At 41.2% G+C, this 27,903-nt stretch overlaps 1 protein-coding gene across 8 annotated transcripts in view; it reads left to right on the forward strand.

The window, feature by feature from the left end:
- The window catches only part of PROM1 (prominin 1), a 115,256-nt gene that overhangs the window by 37,883 nt on the left and 49,470 nt on the right, over window positions 1-27,903 (forward strand). For all 8 annotated transcript variants that reach the window (XM_007167338.2, XM_007167335.2, XM_007167337.3 and 5 more), the window contains exons 3-4: window positions 11,082-11,137; window positions 16,702-16,907. In XM_007167338.2, the coding sequence (XP_007167400.2) occupies window positions 11,082-11,137; window positions 16,702-16,907 (262 nt within the window). The remainder of the gene's footprint in view (window positions 1-11,081; window positions 11,138-16,701; window positions 16,908-27,903) is intronic.

Genomic DNA, 27,903 nt, shown 5'->3' on the forward strand with positions numbered 1-27,903 from the left:
ATGAAGGGAAAAACTGCACCAAGGGTGATTGAATTGGATTTTAAATACAGGAAAGGGGGCTCGCCCTCTGGAATACTTGATTATATACTTGGAGGCAGGGAGCATACTTTTGATAAGTTCTAATAAACCCAGCTTGGCTTCCAAATGTCTGAAGCATCAATCCCTTTATTAAAAACCAAACCAAAGGGTCTAGTCATGTTGATGGAGGAGTTGAACAGCAGAAGTAAGAGCTCCGTGAAACTGAAAGGTACAGGACTTTGGCTGCTTGAAGGGGTTGTTAAAATGCATTCTCTCGGGCTTCCCTGGTGGCGCAGTGGTTGAGAATCTGCCTGCCAATGCAGGGGACATGGGTTCGAGCCCTGGTCTGGGAAGATCCCACATGCCGCGGAGCAACTGGGCCCGTGAGCCACAACTACTGAACCTGCGCATCTGGAGCCTGTGCTCCGCAACAAGAGAGGCCGCAATAGTGAGTGGCCCGCGCACCGCGATGAAGAGTGGCCCCCGCTCGCCGCAACTGGAGAAAGCCCTCACACAGAAACCAAGACCCAACACAGCCAAAAAAAAAAAAAAAAAATGCATTCTCTCAAGTACTAAATTTGGACAGACTCATTGCAGCCGCTCCAGAAGGAAATATGGTGAACTCCAGGACCTGAGGCTGTTGCATCGTTTGGGTCCCCAAATCCTCATCCACACCAGCCAAAGGAAGATGTGAGCCAGGGAGCCGGGTGGGTAACGTTCATTCCAATGTCAAAGGACAGCGAACGCATTTAACCAAACCAGGCGGCTGGAAGATGGGCTTGCTAAAGTACATTCTTCAGAGAAGCAACACTTGACCTTGAGAGTGACAAACTAATTTAGTTCTGTCGTTTTTGATGGAAATCTTCTCAAAAGGCATATATTTATTTGCCTTTTAGTTTTGCACACACCAAACGTAAGTTGATTTGGGAGGTTGTTCAGGGCCATCATTCAAGGTCGGCTGTCCTCAGAGACAATGTGTGATCTCCTGTCCTTGAATTAACTGGACCCCGATGACTTGGCTGGGGGCTCAGGTTGTCAGGAGCTGCCATTAATGGTGGTGACAGGGCCGCTCAGATGCCCTCTGCTCCAGCACACCTACGGGGCGTACCCGTTCTATGGGGGAACATAGCTGGCGTGACTGAGTCGTGGTTAGTCTTCTGTGCCCACTTGGCCAGGCTGGGGTAGCCAGTGATTTGATGAAATGCTAATCTAGGTGTTGCTGTGAAGGTATTTTGTAGATGTGGTTCACACCTACATGTGAACCCTTTCAGTGAAGGGGATTACCCTCGATCATGTGGGTGGCCCTCATCCAATCAGCTGAAAGGTCTTTAGAGCAAAACCAGATTTCCACAGGAAGAAGAAATTCAGCTTCAAGACTGTGACGTCAGCTCCTGCCTGAGTTTCCAACCTGCCCTGAGATTTCCAACTTGCTAGTGCCCACAGTTCCTTAAAATCAGTCTCTCTCCTCTCTTTCCCTCTCCATCTCTATCTCTAGCTGTAGCTCTAGCTCTGTCTCTATCTCTATCTCTGTTTCTATCTCTATCTCTGTCTCTGTCTCCGTCTCTATCTCTATCTCCATCTCTTCTATCTCTGTCTCTGTCTCTATCTCTATCTCTGTCTCTATCTCACCACTTACTGGTTCTGTTTCTTCAGAGAACCTGACTGACAGAGGCAGTTATTCCCAAAGTTTGGGGATGAGGATGGTGAGTAGTGCGTAGCTGGAGAAAATTCTAGCCCTCTCCCCCATTCCAACCACTGAAGAATCAAATAAGCAAGGTTCTTCCATTTTTCCTGAGGCAGAGTTTATGATCACCAAGTTCTTTTTCTGAAGTAACCACGTTCTGTGTAGACAGTGTCCCTCTGTGAGCCCATGTGGGCTCTTTTCATCTACCCTAATCTTGTGGCTTGGTGATGGGATGGTTTACACAAGTCTGCCTCTAAATAAGTGAGGAGATTTTTTGTGTTTTTTTTTTTTTTTACCTTGTATGCTATCTTAACTCACCTCCATTCTAGCCAGAGGACTGATATCCAATAAAGGACCTCGGCTTTGCATCAAATGATGGTCAAATATATTTGTATTTATATACTTTAAGTTAAAATAAAATGTCTAAGGTATGAGTCCCTTCTTTTTATTTTTCCACTAACCTGTCAGCTATCAGAACGGATCACACCTACTATGCTAATGTAATGTAGATTTAAACATTTTCCATGCAATGAGTTGGCTCCTTAAACATTTTTCTTGATAAAAGGTAAACTGAGTCAAATTATCCAAATAACCAGAAGTTTCCTAATTTGTTTGAATTAGTGAGAGTTTCCTGTCAAGAGAAGAATCAAATTTCGTTTTAGAAATCAGAATCAGGAAGCTCTAAAGCATAAAAACAATCCACAGAAAACCTAGACCAAAGAGAGAAGACAAGCTTCAACCAACTGCAGTGGAATACCTCTGTCTGTAACCCAACATAAGACCTCTTCCACATGGGGCTCTGGGGAAAGTTCTAGGGACCACATACAAATTATGTAAATGTACATTTTCACCAACTACCTTTGCATCTTGATTTATTTTTTATTTTTAAAATTTATTTTATTTATTTATTTATTTTGTTTGGCCATGTTGGGTCTTTGTTGCTGTGCGGTGGCTTTCTCTAGTTGCGGTGAGCGGGGGCTACTCTTTGCTGCGGCCCGCGCGCTTCTCATTGCGGTGGCTTCTCTTGTTGTGGAGCACGGGCTCTAGGTGGGTGGGCTTCAGTAGTTGTAGCACGCGGGCTTAGTAGTTGTGGCTCGCAGGCTCTAGAGTGCAGGATCAGTAGTTGTGGCGCATGGGCTTAGTTGCTCTGCGGCATGTGGGATCTTCCCGGACCAGGGCTCGAACCCCTGTCCCCTGAATCGGCAGGCGGATTCTTAACCACTGCGCCACCAGGAAAGCCCTCCATGTTGATTTAAATCTGCGTTCTCCTCCAGAAGGAACAGCCTGGACCTGTTAGCTGGTGCTCACAACCCATTTTACCAGCCAGCCTGTGCACATAACTCTTGGAGAGGGTACCAAGATCTTACATCCACTTAGTCTTAACTCCTTATCTGATGCACGTTTCCCAGGATAATACTGTTACCTGAGAGTATTTTATGTAAATAGTCTAGCACTAGAGACATGCTTGAATTCGTGGTTTAAACTGATTATGAACATATGTTTTGTAGATGAGGAAAATTCAGTTGGTAGTGAAGCTTTTGAAAGGCTTATGGACCTATCAGCTAAGCCTGTTAATGACTATCAAGGCTTTATAGACCCATGGATGAGGAGCAGGCAGCAAGAGAGTTTATCTGAGCTATATTGCATTGCATTTTGTAGTGATTTTTCTGGGTTCAAATGCCATTTCATGCATTCTTTTATGAGTACAGAAAATTCTTTTAAAAAAATAATTTTTTAAATTGAAGTATAATTGATTTACAATATCATGTTATATATATATATATATATATATATATATATATATATATATATATATATATAAAACTGAACATATATATACTGGTTTTCAGATTCTTTTCCCTTATAGATATTACAAAATATTTAGTACAGTTCCCTACTGTGCTATACAGTAAGTCCTTGTGGTTATCTATTTTGTATAGAGTTGTGTATATATGTTAATCCCATCCTCCTAATTTATCCCTCCCCCCTCTTCCTTTTCAGTAACCATAAATTTGTTTTCTATATCTGTGGGTCTATTTCTGTTTTGTAAATAAGTTCATTTGTATCTTTTTTTTTTTTCAGATTCCACATATAAGCAATATCATATGATTTTTGTCTTTGTCTGACTTACCTCACTTAGTATGATAATCTCTAGGTCCAACTATGTTGCTGTAAATAGCATTATTTCATTCTTTTTTGTGGCTGAATGATATTCTGTTGTATATATCTACCACATCTTCTTTATCCGTTCATCTGTCGATGGACATTTAGGTTGTTTCCATGTATTGGCTACTGTAAACAGTGCTGCAATGAACACTGGGGTGCATGTATCTTTTTAAATTATAGTTTTCTCCGGATATATGCCCAGGAGTGGGATTGCTGGATCATGAATACAGAAATTCTGATCTTTGAATGAAGATATCTTTTAAAATCCTGGTTTATGTTAGTGCCATCCTATTGGCTTCAGTAAGTCTTAGTCTGCTATGTTATTTATGTGTATACTTGCTCCTGAGAAAAGTGAGTTCGCCTTTGTTTGGTCAAAGCTAGCAGGTTAGGCTATTTGTAGAGGAAGCTTGCAATGGAAAATGTTGGGGGTCTTAATTGGCTAAGGCTTTTTTAGTTAGGGTAAGTGACACCATTTGCTATAACAAACAAGCCCAAATTTAGGTGAAAAACATTTCTCTCTAACAGCTCAGTCCAATGTAGAAGTGATGGAGTGGTGAGGGCTGGGCACTCTGTAATGGTTCCGTCATCCTATTGGGCTTTGGATTTCTCCACTGGCTCCTCCAGTGGGTGATGGGTAGATGGGTCAAGTGAGCGACCATCAAGGGTCTTACAGGAGGTTGTAGAGGCCAGGAGTAGAAGTGATGTGCATGCCTGTCTACCCACATTCCACTGACCAGAACTCAAGTCACGGGCCCCCACCTAACTGCAAGGGGGCTGGGGAATCAGGCAGTGGGCCAAGGAAACTGAGACCACACATGGTTCTGCTGAGCACTCACTTGGTGCCACAGGCTGAAGAACTGGAGAGGGCAGAGCAGTGAAGCGTGTGTGGTACAAGGGTGGAGGTGAAGGACAGACGCCAACATTTTCAGGTTAGTGTAACATACTGAGCACTGCCCTAAACACCCTTCTCAGGGCAAAATGCCACTAGCTCTTCCACACCCGGTGTCATGCCAGCACGTCCAAGAAGTTCACACTTTTCAAACTAAGTTTGTGTTTTATCAGGACTTGTCAGGCATTCCACTCGGTTTGCCTCTCTGCCCCTCATCCTCTCAGGAATTTGGTGTAGACGGAAGTCTTTTGTGCCTGGAAAGAAACAATTAAAGTTATGTTTTAAGTAATGTTTAATTTACTAAAGTTATGTATTTAGAAGCCCAGTGTTGGTAGGACTTTAAATTGAACTTGAATATCATTTTATTCTACTTATAAAACTAATAGCTTTAGTAAAAATGTGAATAATCTCTTTCACTTTGACCAGTGTTGATTTAATGCACAAATTAACAGATTAAGTCATTCTTAGTACAGAGACCCCCCCAGACCTTGTGAGTATAAAAGAGTGCCACTGGGGGTCAATGGGGGACCCTGTGGGCATCTCCACAGGGGGACACAACACTATTTATGCTCTTAGTTAATCACATTTCCAGGTAAACACTTTAAGTGCCCAAGAGGGCTAACTCCGTGTGTGGGTAATTTTTTATTAATAAGAGTTCTCAGTACAATAACAAATTTAACCTGACATCTAGGGAAAAAAAATGATTCACCCTCTAACGTTTGTTCATAAAGAAAAACCTGGGGACTTCCCTGGTGGTCCAGTGGTTGAGACTCCTCTCTCCCAGTGCAGGGGGCCCGGGTTCGTTCCCCAGTCAGGGAACTAGATCCCACATGCACGCTGCAACTAAGACTGAGCGCAGCCAAATAAATAAATAAATAATTAAAAAAAAAAAAAAACCTGTTCTGAACATTTTACTCTCCTAATTTTAATGCTTACACCATAATGCTTCTAAGTCTATAACTTAATTTTAGGTTTAATGTTAATAATCCTATATTGTTGCATCTGGTCAAAGAAACTAGAAAACATCAGGTAGAAATTAAAATAACCTGAATATAAGACTTGACTAAAAGGCTTTTCTAAAAGCCTTTTAAAACAAAACAACCTAAAATTAGAATACTTTTGGCAGAAAAATGAACAACTATGAACAAAATTAACATTACATAATACTTTAGCAAGAACTACATTACAATAATATTGTTTTACATATAGTAGAGTGATTTACAACATACTAAATGCCTGTTTTATATCAGAAATAAAAATATCTTTATCAAAAATACTTTTTAATATAGTTTCGCACTTTTGGGAGATTCTGTTCCCAGTAAATGGCAGGAACACAATTTAGAAGATGAAAGGTGTGATACATTTTTTTTTTGGCTGCGTTGGGTCTTCGTCGCTGCGCGTGGACTCTCTCTAGTTGCAGTGAGCGGGGCCTACTCTTCGTTGCGGTGCGCATGCTTCTCGTTGCAGTGGCTTCTCTTGTTGCGGAGCACGGGCTCTAGAGCGCAGGCTCGGTAGTTGTGGCACACAGGCTTAATTTCTCTGCATCATGTGGATCTTCCCGGACTAGGGATCAAAGCCGTGTCCCCTGCATTGGCAGGCAGATTCTTAACCACTGCACCACCAGAGAAGCCCCGTGGTACATTTTTAAATTAAGAGACCTAACTTAATTAAGTTGTCAAATAGATATTATCAGCAAAGTCTTTCCAGGAGCACTTAAGTTTGTCACAAATCTGATAAATCACCTGCCAACAACTGGGGTTTTCAAGTTCTCTATCCATTTTATGAGAGAACATTCCAAAAGTGAACTTGCACTTTGCCTGGGTTGGTTCAGAACCTACATATGTATTAAAAGAAACCAGTTAGGAAACAAATATCTTGTCAAAGATGAGGAAGATGGGTCTGTTATAGATGGATCCTGCACAAGGCACTTTTCTTATTTTATGTTGCTTGTGTAGCTTCAGACATCAAACAACTCACAGAGAAGTTACACACACACACACACACGAAGAGCCAAAAACAAAACCAACCTACTTTGTAACCTGGTGGTATAACCAAGGGGCCAGAATTCGCTCTTCCTGCAACGTTTCTTAATTTCCATCATCACATGAAATTTAAAGTAAGTCCCGGATAAGAAGACACTGTAAGGTCTAGGGGCTGAGCACAGAGAGGCGGACGGTCCCTGTCATTCCAGGAAGACCCACAGAGTCAGATGCTGAGAAACAGTCTTCTACCATGAAAAAAGCTTTCTCATCTGCCTGCTTACATATTTCCCTCCCACTGCTGTACCTTAAGAGGCAACTATTATGTTATGGAAAAGAGCATGGAAAGATATAGTGAGAAATGAAGCAGGGCATGAAAAAGGTAGCCAGGCCGCCCTCCGAGCTCAGGGCAAGGAGAACTCACCGGCTTCCTGGAGCCGTCCAGTCTGGTGCTCGGTGCCTTTCAGGCCCCATCTCAGCAGATCCTCCCTCAGCTCTGGAAGGACAAAGGGGTCACTATTGTCCACACTGAAGTCGCATGGATGGCAGGAGAAGACCGTGGTTTCTCAAGCAAGAGGTCTTACTCCTTTCTATCACGATCACAGCACCTGGCACCCTGTAGGCGCTTAATATGGTGGTTGAATATTGTTGAATGACCCGAAGACTGGGTCAGGTTTAAGCCACCAGGATTCGTGCAACAAACAGAACGCACTGCCATCATGACATCATTTTACAACCTGCTTTGAGCTGTGCACGCCTTCTCAGGGCTGAGAAGAAGCAGGTAGACACAGTGGAGAATATTAGGGTAGAATCTGTTCATTTGGAAGCTCTCAGAGCTGGTGTTGGTCACGGTATGGTCATCTTTGGTGAGCACCAAGGCTAAGCCGAGGTTTCCAGTTTGCGTGTTCTCTGTTTGGGGCTCTGTTCCACCTGCGTGTTAATGGCTAATACCCACCGGGCAGTACAAGGAACTAGTCACAGAATTCAGGGGTCCTGTCTGATCTATGGAGTGGAAGCAGCATTTTTTTTTTTTTTTTTTGGTAAAGAAGTATTGTGTTTGTGCAGCATCCATACCACAGACAGTTCTGGAGCCCTGGAACTTGCTGAGGGGTTGCTTCGCAGCCTTAGGAGGGACCCAAGTGAAATCTGAAACTTGGGGGCAAGGAGGGACTGAGAAAGAAGCAGACCCCTCCAGATGGGATAGTGGCAAGTTTAAGAAGGAAGGGAACTTACTTACGAGGCTTGTCTTGAGCAGCTGCAAGATGAGTAGATCTCCGCACCCACCTGCCTGAATCTTAAAAGTTTATGTAGTGGTCTCAACTGGATTCAGTTATGTAGACCATTCAGATGGTCTCAACTACACATTACTCTCTCAAGACTGCATCCTTGAACCCAGCTCCTAGTGTGGGATGGGTGGGCAGAACGGATGTTCCAGGGGCAGGGGAGGGGTGAGCAGCTTCTGAGTGCCTGGGTCCAGCTCGCAGGCCAGCCAGTGGTCACATCCTGTCCATGGCCCCCTCCAACACGAGGATGCAGGCAATCCAGAGGCCGAGATGGTTTCCACCAGAAGCCTTTTATGAGCTGGCCAGGAAAGACAAAGACAAAGGACTGGATGCAGTAGAACGAGTGTGACACTTGGGAACCATGAAAAGTGTGGGGCAGAAGTGAGACCCTGGTTCTTCCACGTGCTTTCTGAGATGGACCATAATGGATTCCAAGTTCTCACCAGCAGTGAACCTATTAGATCTGAGATAGAATTTCCAAGTGTGGAGTCCCATGGGCTCCCGGATGAGGTGTGAGCAGCAGAAGGTTAATGTCGGGGCTTGTCAAGTAAAGATGCTTGGGTTGTGTTGTACAGGCTTCTCTGATGTTCACTCACCCTGATTAAGAGCCGCTTAATTAGAGATACACAGGGAAGCCAAGGGAAAAATGGATATTGTGGTCCTGAGCATGAAGGACGCCCATTCTGTGTTTTTGTGACAGGGGATGCTGGGACGGAGGGGGCAATAAGGAAATGGATAGAGGCCTTGGGGCTTTGGGGGAAATGGAATTGCTCCGGGGTGAGAGTGGGCAGGGTGACCTGCCGCCTCTGAGCCTGTGCTGTCCAGTGCAGGAGCCACTAACCACGTGTGGCCATGGAGCACTTGAACTGTAGCTTGTCTGAACTAAAGGACATTGACACCGGCTTCTGAACTCTTAGTATGAAAACAAGACTGTAAATAGCTCATTAATATTTACACTGATGATATCTTGAAATGACACTACTTTGCATATATTTGGAGTAAGTAAAACATATTAAAATTAATTTTAAATTAATCATGTTTTTAAATGGAACTACTAGAAAATTTGAAATTACTTATGTGGCTTGAGATAGATTTCTGTAAGACAGTGCTACTCTAAACCACGGGAAGGGAGAACATCTCTGGTCCAAAGTCTTGGGATGGGTTTTTAGCCAGTACAGCAAGGATCAGCTTTGCCAGAGGGTCAGGGCCAGCTGGCAGCCAAAGGACAGGGATCAACTGCCAGTGAGTGTTGTCGTTGGATGTAGCTGGGACCATGCCTGGGACACCCAGGGCCACCAGCATCACAGAAGGACTCAGGAGGGGCTGGGTCTTCAAGCAAACTGATGGGGGCATCTGTTTGACAGAGAGGAATGTCACTGTTTCCCAGAGGTTGCCATGGGTACACAAGCCATGTTCTCTGGCATTGGCTCACCTCCACAGAGCTCTACTAGAGCAACGCCTGCTACGTGTGTGCAACAGACTAAAGCAAAGAGACTGGTTCAAGGCCGGAGACCACCTGTGATCCTGGGTTGCCCCCAAGGTACCTTGGAGAAACTCTAGGGTTCCCAGGGTTTCCTACCAGTTTGAAAATCTCTGTTCCTGCAGCACATCCTTTACAGGTCTGCTCCATGTATCTATCTGCTCTGTGCAGGTGGAAAGTTGTTTTCCAGAAGGCCCTGTGGGGAAGTGGCTTGCTTTATTTCCTGGCCTGTACATGTGAACGTCTTTGCTTTAAAAAAGCGTTCACTGTGGGGTTTCATTTGCGACCCCCAGTAGTATACTTTGGAAGTGCTTATACGGGATACAGTCCTAGCATTCCAGAAGCTCATTCCTGGGGCAGAAGACAATGTGCAGTGTGGGAAGGACCTCGCACCAGGGGAAGGAAGACCTGGGCCTGGGTCTGGCCTCACAGATCACTGATTTTAGACAAGTCACCCTCCCTATCTGGCCATCAGCTATGCTATATCATTACTAGATGGGGGAATCAGGATATGAGGCAGCTCCTGACCTATGTGAGAATTTTAAAATGCCCCAAATGAGCATGCACAGAAAAATTCAGTTTTGCTTAGCATTTTGGGTTTTTCGTGCACTGCTTGGAGACGGAGAGGGACATCTCATGTTAAGAGCTCTTGGATTAGGTTAATTGTAAGATTCCTTTCATTTGTAAAATATTATGTAAAAGTAGAAGTATTAAAGAATAAATTGCATTTGTGGTTCCAAATAATTAAGAAAGCAATTTCATGGGCTGTGGGGCAAAAAACATTAGGGATAAATGGAGTCACAATTCCCTAAGGAAATCTGATGTTCCTAATCTGCATGCAAATGTTAATGCATTTTCCAACTTAAAAGAAAAATCACATTTAGAGTTTAGAGATTCCTTATTTCCTGTTGCTAGTGGTGGTGCTGTCAGTCCAACCTGGCTTACATAAATTAACCAGCAAAAATCATGCACACTGGTCACATCAAAACTTTAAACCTTGTGATTCAGTGTCCTGTCAACATGTTCATATAGACCAGGAGGGCAGACTTTTTCTGTGAAGGGCCAGATAATTAATAAAGATTGGAGGTTCTGGAGACCATATGGTTTCTGTCGCCCTGCTCTTGTAGTTTGTATGGCTGAGCAGCCAGAATCAACATATGGGTGTGGCGGTGTTGGAAATTTAATAAATCATAATTAATTAAACTTGATTTATTGACAAAAAAAGAATTAGCAATATCAATGTAACATTTTATTAGTGACTGTTAATGAGGTATATGTAGTTTGCTGGTAAACATTAAGGTGTTTTGTGTGAAATTGAAAACTCTTAAAGATGGCAACCCTCTAATTTTGCCGCTGGCAAAATCGTAGGTCGAAAATATTTGTTCTCCATTCTTTGCTTCTGGTTAGAGCCTCATTAGGTCAATTATTTACCTACGTTAAGAAAGAGGAATAAAAGTATAAGAATACTATATTAAGGTTCAGTAATTTCTGAGCACATATAGACCTTTATTTTCTAAATATGCATTTTATATTTTTACTGAAAAAGTAATCGTGCCGTTGTTTTGTGGCTTTTTCCCCCCAGATATTTTAAGAAAAGTTGTCCAGAAGAAGTTTGACCTCTCAACGGATTATGAGAAGGTAATTTTGATTGATGAATTTGTTAGCAAAAAATAAATATGAGCAAAACTTTGGCTGACTTGAAAGTAAATCTTTAAACAACCAGTTGTTTTACCTGTGAATTTAGTAACCTTTCTTGACTAAGAAGCTTTATGGAGTATTGAAATGCCTTATTAATCCCATTTGAACTACAGCAGAAATTTCAAAAGTAGCATTTGAAGAAACATTCACCTTTCAAGCTATATGTTATTGAAAAACTAAAATTTCCTTAAAGGAAGTCTTATGCTACTTTTTTTAGACAAGGGATGAGAACCCCTTAGCTAAATGGAATGGTTTGAACATCCCTAGAAACAGGTATGCGTACTTTTAACATACACATGCATACTTGTAGAAGAAAAAGAATTAATTCTTACCAGAGCTCTTCCACAAGGAAGTGATTTGGGGGCTTATTGTTAAAAAGATAAGCAGGGCTGGAACAGGTGGGGAGGCAGCTTTGCAGGCGTTCCAAGCTGTGGGGACCACGTGAGCAGAGGATGAGGCGTGAGTGGAGGAAGCAGAGGGATGGAGCTGGTGGGTGAGGAGGAAGATGAAGGACAGGTGAGCTGGGGCCAGATCAGGGGAGGGCCTTGAAGGCCTCACTCAGATGAGTGGACAGTATTGTCAGAAAGTATCCAGGCACCTTTCATGTCTCTACTTAATACCAAGGTTAGGGTTAGGGTTAGGGTTAAGGTGCTGTTAATTCAGTCTGTTTGCATCCACGAGGTTAACTTACCTAAACAGAACAGTGTGTTATTTCGATTTTGGCCTATGATGAACGTCGGTTGCCAATGAAATCAACAGACGAATGTTTTTGCATTGAATGTTAGGATAATAAAAATTAGTTGAATCTGTGTGTCAAGCTATTAGTCCTGCAGGGTCAGACGATTCGTTCTATCCCTTCCTGGTACAAAGGTAGTTATCAAGACAACAATAAAGGTACCAGTGGACTTTTATTTATTTAATGGCCAGCACAACAAATGTGAATGACAGTGTCTCCAACGGGTGTGAAGGCAGTGAACTCTTGCCCAGTGGTGGGAACGGTGGCCGCATATTCTCAATTTGCAATAAAATGATGCTTAAGGGAAAAGTGAATGCAGAAGCCAAAGAGGAAGTTCTCATCTCAAGGCCATTTATGTGTATAAAAGAGGATGAGCCAGATACACACTAGTGCCTACACCTTCCCTCCTACCACAGAAAGCATTTTCATTCTTCAGTGCCACTGGCTTCATTTATATCTTCCAAACGTGATTGCCCATGTGTGCCTGCTTCCCTGGGCAGAAGAAAATGACCTTTGCTTTTATATTTATCTTGAAAATTTGCATGCCATTAGCAGCCCAGCCTGAATGCCAGTTCGCTCTGCCAAGGAATGGGTTGGGCGTGAGAGGCTGGACTCTCTCATCTGGGCCCAAGCCTCAGAGGACCAGGTCCTCAGACTCTGAGGTGACTCTGGGCAGCGTGACAAGCATGAGCCAGAGTTGGCTGCCACCATCCATGGCAGGACTCTTAGTTGGACAAGTCCTTTATGGTTGGCTTGATATTAGACTTGGAGTTCCTGTAAACTTGGGGACCCCCCTACTTCCTGATTTCCTCTCCACCTCAGGTGTCTTTACAAATGGATAAAAACCGTTTGGGTGGAGCTGGTGTAGAGAAAGGAGTCAGAACTGGGCCCACAGGAATGAACGGAATCCTACCCTAGGTGTGGAATTGGGTCATGTTTTCCGGTTATCCAAGGAAGAGGGATTTGGTTAAGCAAAGACACCAAAGAAGCCAGGGCTCCTTGGGAAGGGAGCTTTCTGATTGGCTTTAGGGAGATGAATGCTGGGTGTGTTTGGTCAGAGTCCCCGAAGCAGACCCTGAGTCAAGGACTCCAGGGCAAGTCACTTATTTGGGAGGTGCAGGGAACCCTGGCTGTGAAGTGGGAGGTGACACAGCGGAGGGAGTGCCGCCTGTAGAGGGTGTATCATTCCGCCACCCGCCACAGGGGGCAGCAGAGCTCCATCCTGTAGAGGAGCTGTGATAGACACCGAAGACACCGCTGTGGAAATTAGCCCATGGGAAGGTGAGAGAGCTGAGGTATCTACACACCAAGACTGAAGAGGCACTTAATCATAATCATGACACGGGACTTGTTTTAAAGACAGATTCCTGGTCTTACCCAAATCTCCTGACGCTTCTCCAGGGGAGGGGCCTGAAGTCAGTGTTTTTAACACACCCTGTGAGGAGCTTATGATTGGTGAGGTTGGGAGGTAACAAGCCCGTGGGGCCCGGACCCAGGAAGGGAGGCTGGGGTCATTCCAGATGCCCTGTGGGTCCCCAGGGGCATGTGTATCTGAACTGCCCATCCCAACATTTCAGATGATGCCTCCTTTAAAGGTTATTAACATCACAAACATTGTTCTTCCGCACCTGTGAAAATCTGCCAGCTAAGGCAATGGCTTCCTTGGATTTCCAAGGCAAACTTGGATTCCCTGGACCAGACAACTTGAAAAACGTCATCTGGAGAACACCATGGAGACACATAATTTTATTTAACCACGTGAGGACATTTTAAGTCAACTATAACAACAATAATGACTTTGTCCCTCTTCATACATATGTCACCTCCCTCTTCCAAAAAGAAGAATAGTCTTATAAACTGAGCAAATGAGGTAAGCACTGTGAAAGGGCAAGTATAGGACTCCATGGCATCATGAAGGAGGGATGTACAGCAAACCCAGACGTTGTCATCAAGACAGACTTCCTGGAGAAAGCAACATCCAAACTCAGACTTGAGTTTCATCAGGGGAAGAGTGATGGGAATAAGGTTCAAGCAAGAGGGAACCCAAAGTGAGGAAAGGGAGAGAGACCATGATGCTTTCTGGGGACTAGAGTGGTCAAGAAGAATTGGGGCATGAAGCCAGAATTAAATAACATAGGACCACGTGGAGGAGTTTGAATTAGACATGGTGGGAATCCATGGAATGCTGTTAAACGAGGGAATGATACCGTAAGATTGTCATTTTAGAAAGGGCACTTGGAAGTTGGTGCCTTGGGCTCTGGGGTTCTAGGCAGCCACTGATTCTCTGTTTCATGGAGACCGTGTGGTTGTGGTTAGTGTGTTAAGCATTTGTAACTTTCCCTCTAGCTCCCCTTGTCCATAACTGATTAGCATACTGATTAAGAACCTTTCAAGAAATCCAATGTAAATCCAAATGTGAGCCCTAGAGCTTGACTGTACCCCAAACACTGTTTGTCTAATAAATGCTCCTTTTATGTTCCTGTCTTGTGTCATCCTCCTCTCCCTTGATTTCCTCTGTGTGGGATATTAATGGTCTCAGTTGTGGTTAATCACTCCAGTAATGTTTTCTGTTTTCTTGATGCATGCTGCCTCTGCTTGCACAAACTCTGCAACCGCTTTGACTTCCTCAGCCAGAAAATGTAGTCTTGATTCTGAAGGTAAAGTCCTCACTTGCTGTTTCATGTTGCTCTGTCTAAAGCCTGCGAGTGGTGTGACGCTTTTGCCAGAACTTTCTGTTCACTGTCATCTCCACTGTGATGATTTTTAAATTGTTTCCTTTTTGTTTCTGCCATCATCTTCATCTTCTCTTTCAGCTTTTGTAGTCCACGAAAGAATAGCAACCCATCTGCAAATTTAAATCTTGAGCTTCTCTTCAACACAATCCACAAAGCACTCCAGAGATCTTGGTATATCAGGAAATAATTTAGGTTCTTGCCAGATCTTGGCCAGACTTTTAAGTGTAGACATGAACTCTGGAAATGACATAATCTTGTTCCTGATACTGTTTAACCTAATATTTAGTAGTGACATTGGAAAGCTTATATACAAAATATAAAATTTGTATTTGGAGCTAAAGATAGTGCATTAAAAACATTTCAGTACACCTTCTCTCCTGGGTTTGGGGTTCAGTGTTACAATTTTTTTTTTTTTTTGGCTGCACCACGCAGCTTACAAGATCTTAGTTTCCCGACCAGGGATCAAACCCATGCCCCCCTGCAGTGGAAGCGTGGAGTCCTAACCACTGGACGACCAGGAAATTCCCAGAAACAATTTCTAAAAATAGTAACAATTTAGAATATTTGCTGAGAAAGATAGCAAAATAAGTAAAAATTTGGAGTGTCTGGAGCTGGTTTCTCAGTTGGCCAATGATGTGAGTCTTCAAGGGCGGGTTACACACCAGCAAATAACGACTTTTCATGGCCGTGGTGTCCAGCTTAGCTTAAGAAGCCTGCATCAAAATTGCAATCACTTTTTTTGTTTTTAGCATTTTAACCTTAATATGGAAGTAGATAATATTCAAGTGCCATGTGCACCTAGCTTAATACTCATAAGCATTTGCCCACGAGTTAGCTAATACTGATTGAACATTTGCTGTGTGCTGGGCACTTTGCTAGTTGTTTACACATTAACTCACTTAATTATCTGTCCCTCACAATATGCTGATGACATTAATGCTAATGTAACATTTCCTAGTTTAGAGAATTAAAAGCCGCCCCTGCTGGGATTTAAAGCAGGTCCTCTGACTCCAAGTTCAGTGCTGTCTCCTAAGACATCACATTTGCTTCTAGGAACAAGGCTTGGGTTTTCTTTTCCTTTGCTCAGCTTGGCTTCAGAATGTATTGCTATCTAGCTGGTCCATTACAAACCATTACAGGTTGCAAACCGCCAACCTGTAATTCTCTGCCATTCTTTTAAAGTGTCTTGCTTTATGGAAATGTGAGTAACTGCATACATGAATTGGAATGAGAACGAGTTTTATCATCCTGTTGCATTAATTTTTATTTAGCCTGGAATAAAGCCATCAGTGATTATGAAAATAGGTTTAGGTCACATGATTGTGTCTAGCTATTGTGCTAGTTCCTAGGAACCTAGGAACTATCTGAGAGTTAGGCTGCTGAGCCCAGCCTCACCAGCCTGAAAGGGGCACATAGCAAGTGTCTGCTCCACGCCAGGTACTTCCCATGGCACCTTATCACTAATCATACATTATCTGCAATGTTCACAAGGACCTTATAAGGTACGTATTTTATTCCCAGTACATGGGTGGGGAAACTGAGTGGCCTGTGAGTAACATGTCTGATTTGGAAAGTCTGAGCCTTTTTTTCTAAATTTAGATATATTCCAGATTCTTTAATAACTAACTATGAATTTGTCATTAATTGATTCTATCTTTCTGGTGAAAAACATCCTTGGTATAGATTATTCATTATGCAAGGACTTCTGCCAAAATTTGTCATGCCGTTTAAAAACAAACAAAATACCTTTGGGGTTGAAATGACACCATTTGCAACTTGACCCTGAATTTGGATATTTTCCTGGAAGTCGAAAGAAGGTAGTAACTGCTTGATCCCATACTCTGATAACTCAGATCTCTGCTTCCTTTGTTTCAAGAAGGATCTTCAAAATGGACACACACACACACACACACCCCTCAAGATTTAAGTCATGATGGCAAATAGCTTAAAAAGCATGAAATGTGTACACTGTGGAATGTTCTACATGTAATTTTATGTTACAGTATGTGCTGTTTCTTTTGTTTGACTTGCAGATTATCTACTATGAGATCGGGATTATTACCTGTGCTGTCCTGGGATTGCTGTTTATTATTCTGATGCCTCTGGTGGGGTTTGTCTTTAGTTTGTGTCGTTGCTGTAACAAGTGTGGTGGAGAAATGCACCAGCGACAGAAGAAAAATGGGGCCGCCCTCAAGAACTACTTTACACTCTCCCTCTTGGTGATTTGTATATTTATAAGGCAAGTAGCATCTTGGACAACAGCTGATTGTGTTTTAGGTTGATGAGAAATGTCTTGTGTTTTAACTGTTGAGCATGAGTTGGAAACAACAACGATGAAATTCAAAAAACAGAAAACAGAAAAGAGAGAACAAAAATGCTTGCCCAGAACATCACTATAAGCAGAAGTTAGTGCTGTAACCAAGCTGCTCTAGTTTACGTGATAAGCCAGCCCCGTGTTTTTTTTCATTTTGAAGACATCCTGATAAATCTGGGACTGAAGAAAGCATTCACCTCCCAGGACAGTGCCTCCTTCCTCTTAAATAGCTCTCTCGAAACAGGCAGCATGCAGGAAGGCAAAGCAACTATTTCTAGTTGATTTGTACGTCCGAAGGGATCTTTTGCAAGAAAAATTTTTTTTAACTGAAGTATCGTTGATATACAATATTATGTTAGTTTCAGGTGTACAGCAGAGTGACTCAGTTATATATATATATATATATATATATATATATATATATATATGTGTGTGTTTTCAGATTCTTTTCCCTTCTAGGTTATTACAAAATACTGAGTATAGTTCCCTGTGCTATGCAGATGGTTAGAATCCCTGAATTGGGGAATTTGAGAATACTGTTGAATGGAGTTAACTTTCTAATTATATGCCCAGTTTTCTTTTTGTTTGTTTTTGTTTTATTTTTCTCATTTTTTTTTAGGAATTTTAAAAAAAGAATTTTATTTTATTTATTTTTAAACAGCAGGTTCTTATTAGTTATCTATTTTACACATATTAGTGTATACATGTCAATCCCAATCTCCCAATTCATCCCACCACCACCACCCCACCCCTGCTTTCCCCCCTTGAGGTCCATACGTTTGTTCTCTACATCTGTGTCTCTATTTCTGCCTTGCAAACTGGTTCATCTGTACCATTTTTCTAGATTCCACATATATGTGTTAATATACGATATTTGTTTTTCTTTTTCTGACTTACTTCACTCTGTATGACAGTCTCTCAGTCCATCCACGTCTCTACAAATGACCCAATTTAATTCCTTTTTATGGCTGAGTAATATCCCACTATATATATGTACCACATCTTCTTTATCCATTTGTCTGTTGATGGGCATTTAGGTTTCTTCCATGACCTGGCTATTGTAAATAGTGCTGCAATGAACATTGTGGTACATGACTCTTTTTGAATTATGATTTTCTCTGGGTATGTGCCCAATAGTGGGATTGCTGGGTCATATGGTAATTCTATTTTTAGTTTTTTAAAGAAGCTCCATAATGTTCTTCATAGTGGCTGTATCAGTTTACATTCCCACCAACAGTGCAAGAGGGTTCCCTTTTCTCCACACCCTCTCCAGCATTTGTTGTTTGTAGCTTTTCTGATGATGCCCATTCTAACTGGTGTGAGGTGATACCTCATTGTAGTTTTGATTTGCATTTCTCTAATAATTAGTGAGGTTAAGCAGCTTTTCACGTGCCTCTTGGCCATCTGTGTGTCTTCTTTGGAGAAATGTCTATTTAGGTCTTCTGCCCATTTTTTGATTGGGTTGTTTTTTCTTTTAATATTGAGCTCCATGTTGTGTTTATATATTTTGGAGATTAATCCTTTGTCCATTTATTCGTTTGCAAATATTTTCTCCCATTCTGAGGGCTGTCTTTTCATCTTGCTTATAGTTTCCTTTGCTGTGCAAAAGCTTTTAAGTTTAATTAGGTCTCATTTGTTTATTTTTGTTTTTATTTCCATTACTCTAGGAGGTGGGTCAAAAAAGATCCTGCTGTGATTTATGTCAAAGAGTGTTCTTCCTATGTTTTCCTCTGAGAGTTTTATAGTGTCCGGTCTTACATTTAGGTCTTTAATCCATTTGAGTTTATTTTTGTGTATGGTATTAGGGAGTGTTCTAATTTCATTCTTTTACATGTAGCTGTCCAATTTTCCCAGCACCACTTATTGAAGAGACTGTCTTTGCTCCATTGTATATCCTTGCCTGCTCTGTCATAAATTAGTTGACCATAGGTGCGTGGGGTTTATCTCTGGGCTTTCTATCCTGTTCCATTGATCTATGTTTCTATTTTTGTGCCAGTACCATATTGTCTTGATTACTGTAGCTTTGTAGTACAGTCTGAAGTCAGGGAGTCTGATTCCTCCAGCTCCCTTTTTTTCCCTCAAGATTACTTTGGCTATTTGGGTCTTCTGTGTTTCCATACAAATTTTCAGATTTTTTGCTCTAGTTCTGTAAAAAAAACCATTGATAATTTGATAGAGATTGCATTGAATCTGTAGATTTCTTTGGGTAGAATAGTCATTTTCACAATATTGATTCTTCCAATCCAAGAACATGGTATATCTCTCCATCTGTTTGTGTCATCTTTGATTTCTTTCATCAGTGTCTTATAGTTTTCTGAGTACAGGTCTTTTACCTCCTTAGGTAGGTTTATTCCTATGTATTTTATTATTTTTGTTGCAATGGTGAATGGGATTGTTTCCTTAATTTCTCTTTCTGATCTTTTGTTGTTAGTGTATAGGAATGCAAGAGATTTCTGTGCATTAATTTTGTATCCTGCAACTTTACCAAATTCATTGATTAGCTCTAGTAGTTTTCTGGTGGTATCTTTAGGATTCTCTATGTATAGTATCACGTCATCTGCAAACAGTGCAGTTTTACTTCTTCTTTTCCAATTTGGATTCCTTTTATTTCTTTTTCTTCTCTGATGGCCACAGCTAGGACTTCCAGAACTATGTTGAATAATAGTGGCAGAGTGGACATCCTTGTCTTGTTCCTGATCTTAGAAGAAATGCTTTCAGTTTTTCATCGTTGAGAATGATGTTTGCTGTGGGTTTGTCATATATGGCCTTTATTATGTTGAGGTAGGTTCCCTCTATGCCCACTTTCTGGAGAGTTTTTATTATAAATGGGTGTTGAATTTTGTCAAAAGCTTTTTCTGCATCTATTGAGATGATCATATGGTTTTATTCAGTTTGCTAATATGATGTATACATTGATTGATTTGGGTATGTTGAAGAATCCTTGCATTGCTGGGATAAATCCCACTTGATCATGGTGTATGATCCTTTTAATGTGTTGCTGGATTCTGTTTGCTAGTATTCTGTTGAGGATTTTTGCATCTATATTCATCAGTGATACTGATCTGTAATTTTATTTTTTTGCAGTATCTTCATCTGGTTTTGGTATTAGGGTGATTGTTGCCCTGTAGAATGAGTTTGGGAGTGTTCCTCCCTCTGCAATTTTTTGGAAGAGTTTGAGAAGGATGGGTGTTAGCTCTTCTCTAAATGTTTGATAGAATTCACCTGTGAAGCCATCTGGTCCTGGACTTTTGTTTGTTGGAAGATTTTTTTTTTTTTTTTTTTTATTTATTTATTTATTTCTTTATTTTTGGCTGTGTTGGGTCTTCGTTTCTGTGCGAGGGCGTTCTCTAGTTGTGGCAAGCGGGGGCCACTCTTCATCGCGGTGCGCGGGCCTCTATCACGGCCTCTCTTGTTGCGGAGCACAGGCTCCAGACGCGCAGGCTCAGTAGTTGTGGCACACGGGCTCAGTCGCTCCGCGGCATGTGGGATCTTCCCAGACCAGGGCTCGAACCCGTGTCCCCTGCATTGGCAGGCAGACTCTCAACCACTGCGCCACCAGGGAAGCCCCCTGTTGGAAGATTTTTAATCACAGTTTCAACTTCATTACTTGTGATTGGTCTGTTCATGTTTCTGTTTCTTCCTGGTTCAGTCTTGGAAGGTTATACCTTTCTAAGAATTTGTCCATTTCTTCCAGGTTGTCCATTTTATTGGCATAGAGTTGCTTGTAGTAGTCTCTTAGGATGCTTTGTATTTCTGTGGTGTCCATTGTAACTTCTCCTTTTTCATTTCTAATTTTATTGATTTGAGTCCTCTCCCTCTTTTTCTTGATGAGTCTGGCTAAAGGTTTATCAATTTTGTTTATCTTCTCAAAGAACCACCTTTTAGCCTTATTGATCTTTGCTGTTGTTTTCTTTGTTTCTATTTCATTTATTTCTGCTCTCATCTGTGTCATTTCTTTCCTTCTGCTAACTTTGGGTTTTGTTTGTTCTTCTTTCTCTAGTTCCTTTAGGTGTAAGGTTAGGTTGTTTATTTGAGACTTTTCTTGTTTCTTGAGGTAGGATTGTATTGCTATAAACTTCCCTCTTAGAACTGCTTTTGCTGCATCCCATAGGTTTTGGATGGTTGTGTTTTTGTTGTCATTTGTCTCTAGGTATTTTTTGATTTCCTCTTTGATTTCTTCAGTGATCTCTTCGTTATTTAGTAATATATTGTTTAGCCTCCATGTGTTTATGTTTTTTATGGTTTTTTCCCTGTAATTGATTTTTTTTAAAGTTTATTTATTTATTTATTTAGGCTGCATTGGGTCTTTGTTGCTGTGCGTGGGCTTTCTCTAGTTGCGGCGAGTGGGGGCTACTCTTCACTGTGGTGTGCAGGCTTCTCATTGCGGTAGCTTCTCTTGTTGCAAAGTACGGGCTCTAGGTGCGCAGGCTTCAGTAGTTGTGGCACGTGGGCTCAGTAGTTGTGGCTCGCAGGCTCTAGAGCACAGGCTCAGTAGTTGCTCAGCTTAGTTGCTCCGCTGCATGTGGGATCTTCCTGGACCAGGGATTGAACCTGTGTCCCCTGCATTGGAGGTGGATTCTTAATCACTGTGCCACCAGGGAAATCCCTTGTAATTGATTTCTAATCTCATAGCATTGTGGTCGGAAAAGATGCTTAATATGATTTCAATTTTCTTAAATTTACAGAGGCTTGATTTGTGACCCAAGATGTGATCTATCCTGGAGAATGTTCCATGTACACTTGTGAAGATAGTGTAACCTGCTGTTTTTGGATGGAATGTCCTATAAATATCAATTAAATGTATCTGGTCTATTGTGTCATTTAAAGCTTGTGTTTCCTTATTAGTTTTCTGTCTGGATGATCTGTCCATTGGTGTAAGTGAGGTGTTAAAGTCCCCCACTATTATTGTGTTACTGTCGATTTCCTCTTTTATAGCTGTTATTGTTAGCCTTATGTGTTGAGGTGCTCCTATGTTGGGTGCATATATATTTAAAATTGTTTTATCTTCTTCTTGGATTGATCCCTTGATCATTATGTAGTGTCTTCTTTGTCTCTTGTAGTAGTCTTTATTTTAAAGTCTACTTTGTCTGATATGAGAATTGCTACTCCAGCTTTCTTTTGATTTCCATTTGCATGGAATATCTTTTTCCATCCCCTCACTTTCAGTCTGTATGTGTCCCTAGGTCTGAAGTGGGTCTCTTGTAGACAGCATATATATGGGTCTTGTTTTCATACCCATTCAGCCCGTCTCTGTCTTTTGGTTGGAGCATTTAATCCATTTACATTTAAGGTACTTATTGATATGTATGTTCGTTCCTATGACCATTTTCTTAATTGTTTTGGGTTTGTTTGTGTAGGTCCTTTTCTTCTCTTGTGTTTCCCACTTAGAGAAGTTCCTTTAGCATTTGTTGTAGAGCTGGTTTGGTGGTGCTGAATTCTATTAGCTTTTGCTTATCTGTAAAGGTTTTAATTTCTCCATCAAATCTGAATGAGATCCTTGCTGGGTAGAGTAATCTTGGTTGTAGGTTTTTCCCTTTCATCACTTTAAATATGTCCTGCTATTCCCTTCTGGCTTGCAGAGTTTCTGCTGAAAGATCAGCTGTTAACCTTATGGGGATTCTGTTGTATCTTGTTTGTTGCTTTTCCCTTGCTACTTTTAATATTTTTTCTTTGTATTTAATTTTTGAGAGTTTAATTAATATGTGTCTTGGTGTGTTTCTCCTTGGATCTATCCTGTATGGGACTCTCTGCGCTTCCTGGACTTGATTATTCCCTTTCCCATATTAGGGAAATTTTCGACTATAATCTCTTCAAATATTTTCTCAGGTCCTCTCTCTCTCTCTTCTCCTTCTGGGACCCCAATAATGTGAATGTTGGTGCATTTAATGTTGTCCCATAGGTCTCTTAGGCTGTCTTCATTTCTTTTCATTCTTTTTTCTTTATTCTGCTCTGCAGCAGTGATTTCCACCCTTCTGTCCTCCAGGTCACTTATCCGTTCTTATGCCTCAGTTATTCTGCTATTGATTCCTTCTAGTGTATTTTTCACTTCAGTTATTGTATTTTTCATCTCTGTTTGTTTGTTCTTTAATTCTTCTAGGTGTTTGTTCTTTAATTCTTCTAGGTCTTTGTTAAACATTTCTTGCATCTTCTCTGTCTTTGCCTCCATTCTTTTTCTGAGGTCCTGGATCATCTTCACTATCATTATTCTGAATTGTTTTTCTAGAAGGTTGCCTAGCTCCACCTCATTTAGCTGCTTTTCTGGGGTTTTATCTTGTTCATCATCTACATCTGGTACATAGTCCTCTGCATTTTAATTTTGTGTATCTTTCTGTGAATGTGGTTTTTGTTCCACAGCCTGCAGGATTGTAGTTCTTCTTGCTTCTGCTGTCTGCCCTCTGGTGGATGAGGCTATCTAAGAGGCCTTTGCAAATTTCCTGATGGGAGGGACTGGTGGTGGGTAGAGCTGGGTGTTTCTCCGGTGGGCAGAGCTCAGTAAAACTTTAATCTGCTTGTCTGCTGATGGATGGGGATGAGTTCCCTCCTTGTTGGTTGTTTGGCCTGAGGGGACCCAGCACTGCCGCCTATAGGCTGTTTGGTGGGGAAAATGGTGGACTCCGGGAGGGCTCACGCCAAGGAGAACTTCCCAGAACCTCTGCTGCCAGTGTCCTTGTCCCTGTAGTGAGCCACGGCCGCCCCCCGCCTCTGCGGGAGACCCTCCAACACTAGCAGGTAGGTCTGGTTCAGTCTCCTATGGGGTCACTGCTCCTTCCCTGTGGGTCCTCATGTGCACACTACTTTGTGTGTGCCCTCCAAGAGTGGACTCTCTTGTCCCCCAGACCTGTCGAAGTCCTGCAATCAAATCCCGCTAGCCTTCAAAGTCTGATTCTCTGGTAATTCCTCCGCCTGTTCCCGGACCCACATGTTGGGAAGCCTAACATGGGGCTCAGAACCTTCACTCCAGTGGGTGGACTTCTGTGGTACAATTGTTCTCCAGTTTGTGAGTCACCCACCCAGTGGTTTTGGGATTTGATTTTATTGTGATTGCGCCCCTCCTACCGTCTTATTGTGGCTTCTCCTTTGTCTTTGGATGTGGGGTATCTTTTTTGGTGAGTTCCAGTGTCTTCCTGTCTGATCGTTGAGCAGGCAGTTATGATTCTGGTGCTCTCGCTAGAGAGAGTGAGCACATGTCCTACTCCGCCATCTTGAACCAGTCTCCAAAACATTATCTATATACCCAGTTTTCTTGAGTTTGCAATTAAGCTGGAACCTGTCTTTTTATTTTTTCAAGTTTGTTAAATGAAGACTTTTATTGTGAGAAAGAAATCAGTTCATTATGCCTTTCTCTCCATTGAAGGTGGTAATTACCCTTTGTTGTAGCATTCACAGATTCTTTAGAGAATTATCTTCAAAATTGTGACTTTTAAAACATAGCATCAAAACTCTATTGGGACTTCCCAGGTGGCCCAGTGGTTAAGACTTCACACTTCCACTTCAGGGGGCGCGGGTTCGATCCCTGGTCGGGGAAATGAGATCCCACATGCCTTGAGGCATGGCCGAAAAAAAAAAAGACTCTATTATTGAGTTAAAAATAAATAATAATTATTATAAATAATACATAAATAAATCTAAAAATCTAGCTCCTATAGTGTACCATTTTCATTAAACATTTCCTTCAGTGTTTCTGCAGGGTAATATGAAGGCAGAAACCTATACTTTAGTGATATATTACCCAGTTATAGAATTTGCATATTTCTGGTTCTAAATGTGTACTTCCTTTTGGAAATAATATGAAGTCTGGGGCACACTTCATGATTTAGGATGTTTCTTCTGCAGCCCCTGCTGCTGCCATAAGTTTTCCAATGGACTGACAGATTAGATGTACACTGCTTTTAAGACGAAGAAGTTTAGTTGTGAAATCAGATTCCTCAGCTGAGGATTGTGCTTCACAATACTGGACCCCTGGTTGTGATACTTGGTCATCTTTCCACATTCCCTCATCCATTCAATCAGTGTGTCATATCCAGAAATAAAGTGCCTATGACATGAGTAATGCTAGGCTTCAAGGAGACCCAGAGACAACGAGGAGTGTCAGTCACATCCTCCTTGATGTGTCTCTGAGCACCGCAGTTGCTCAGTAGCCATGAGTAAGATCTTTCAAATTTTGCTGAATAACTGATATTGGGGAACTTAAGCAGAAAACAGAATTAAACAGAAATTAAACAAAATTAAACAGAACAATTTAAAGTTTTGAAGTTTGGTCTGCTAACCCAAGAAGAAAAGTTCTTGAAGTGTGGCCATCAGTAGAAGCATGGTGAGATGTATGCTTTGGGGGACCATTCATTGGAATATTCGTATATTGCCATATACCCATTGGAGAGCACTGGCCAGTTCTAGAGTTGCTGATATGAAACAGTCCCCAAGTGAGATGCAGTGAGAAAAGCAGTTTGCAGACCACGTGTAGAACACAACACCAGTGATTAAAAACAAAAAAGGAGGGGGATGTGAACACTTGGTTACGGTTGCAAAGAGAACATGTGAAAGGATTGCCGAGACCCTGGCCAGGCGAGTTGCCTCTGGGAAGGAAACTGGTGGCTGTGAAGGGCAGGGAAGCGAACTCGCTTCTTACTGCAACCAGACTTCTTGTTTCTTTTGAATTATCTACCACACTCAGGTGTTACTTACTGAATTAAGTATACTAAAAATTAAATTTGGAAAACCAAAAAATCCCCACAAAAAGCAAAAGCCAGTGCACTGCCACTGATTCCAGAGCAGTCAGTTTTTTTGAACAGATATCCTTCTGCTGAAAATAGTGAAATAACAGACCTTAACACAGACGTAGAGAATGGACTTCAGGACACAGGGAGGAGGAAGGGTAAGGGTAAGCTGGGACGAAGTGAGAGAGTGGCATTGACATACATACACTACCAAATGTAAAGTAGATAGCTAGTAGGAATCAGCCACATAGCACAGGAAGATCAGCTCGGTGCTTTATAACCACCTAGAGGGGTGGGATAGGGAGGATGGGAGGGAGACTCAAGAGGGAGGAGATATGGGGATATATGTATATGTATAGCTGATTCACTTTGTTATACAGCAGAAACTAACACACCATTGTAAAGCAATTATACTCCAATAAAGACGTTAAAAAAGAAAAAGAAATAGACCTTAACATTATAAACAGGATCCAAGTGAATGTGTTAGCTAATTTCATGCACCCTTGTTTAACCACCAGGTAGTTTTTGTGGGTGTGTTTCATCTGCAAGATGGGGGTGTGGGTTTCTCTGTCTCTCTCTCTCCTGTTTCCCTGTGTGTCCCTGTTCTCTCTGTCGATAATTTGCATCTAACTGCTTCTTCACATTGAATTCTGAAAGGCAGCTTAGGATGGGGCAGTGGTAATTACAGATTTCCCCTGTCTCTCTGCTTTGTGTTTGACAGGTTTTCAGGAATGTACAGACCCTACAGCTGTGGGAGTAGTTACCTCCCCCCAGCTACCAGAAGAATGTCGGTTATAGCCCAAAGACCAGTTAGATCCTTGTGCATTTCCTTTAAGCCTGAAACTTACATCCTTCATTCATCCAAAGACTTGGACAGACGTGTGTCTTCCTTTTTGTATACCCTAGACATCAAAGATGAAGCTCAGGTGACAAAGTGTCTTTTGAAAATACTTGCCCTTAGGGCTTCTTGTTAGCATGATTACTTATTTAACAAGTTAAGAATTTTCACTTGATATAAATACATATGATGTAACGTCAGGAAAATTCTTTATTGCATGTACTCATTTACCCAAATAAATGTTCACATATGTAATAATGGACTTTCAGTTTTTTTAATGGAGCATATGTCCTGTATTGGGTTTCTATTTTTAAATTGCACTTTTATTTGCATTACATATAATTATGCAATATACACTTTATAGTTCACCCTGAACTGACTGAATTATTTATATGAGGTTTTAAATACAGAGATATATAAACATTAAAGCTACAATGTCAGAAGTAAACTTGGCTTTCCTTTTATATAAAATGAATGCTAAATATATCTTTTATTCTTGAGAACTCAGACCCATCAAACACATTTAGGTAAGTTTTTTTCTCCTGAGTATATTTTAGTTTAGAAAATTCTTTAAAAAAAAAATCTGTGATCCTATCCTCCTACACAATCAGTTAAGATATTTTCCCCACCCGAGTAAAACTTATTAATATAACAATTTAAAATTTCAGTACAATTAAACCAAAGTTGATCAACTATTTGAGGCTAGGTGACAAATTTAAACTAATTTATTTCACATAATACATTGAATTTATATAAGGATTATAAATAGTTCTAAATAAGAGTAGTATTTGAGATTGTTTTGTTTACTTTAAATTCAGACTAGAAGCTTAAACTTCTTTGCTTTGAATTTTTTTTTTTAATTTAAATAGCTTTTTTCATGTCATCATTTTAGAGCACCTAGTGGTTTGCAAGTATCTTCAACAGCATGAGTTGACTAATTGTTTGCACGTAATCAAAACTAGCCAAGAAGATTAAAAGACCAGGAGAAAACAGAAATTTCCATATTATGATTAGATAAAAAGGAGAAGAAACTTATGTCCACAAAATCAGAAGATTAGAATAAAATAAGAGGGGAAAGAATATCCACAAAATTAGAAGGCGGAAAGAGAGAGAAAACGAGGTATTAGCCTCTGCTTCCATTGACCTCAGCAGAGATTGGATACTAGTGATAAATAATCTTTGTATATGATTTTAAAAAAATTCTTTCAGAAGCCCAGAGCAGTCTACTTGCCTTTTATCAGGCTCAGTTCCTTTTTGTGGCTGTATACTGTTACAATTAAAAAAGAAGTTGGTTTTTAAGTTAGTCTTGATTTTTCATCCATCCCATTTTATTAAAAATTTTGAAATCTTTTCTTTTTAATTGAGAAAG

The sequence above is a fragment of the Balaenoptera acutorostrata genome, chromosome 5 (genome assembly GCF_949987535.1).
Source record: "Balaenoptera acutorostrata chromosome 5, mBalAcu1.1, whole genome shotgun sequence".
Classification (NCBI taxonomy): Eukaryota; Metazoa; Chordata; class Mammalia; order Artiodactyla; family Balaenopteridae; genus Balaenoptera; species Balaenoptera acutorostrata.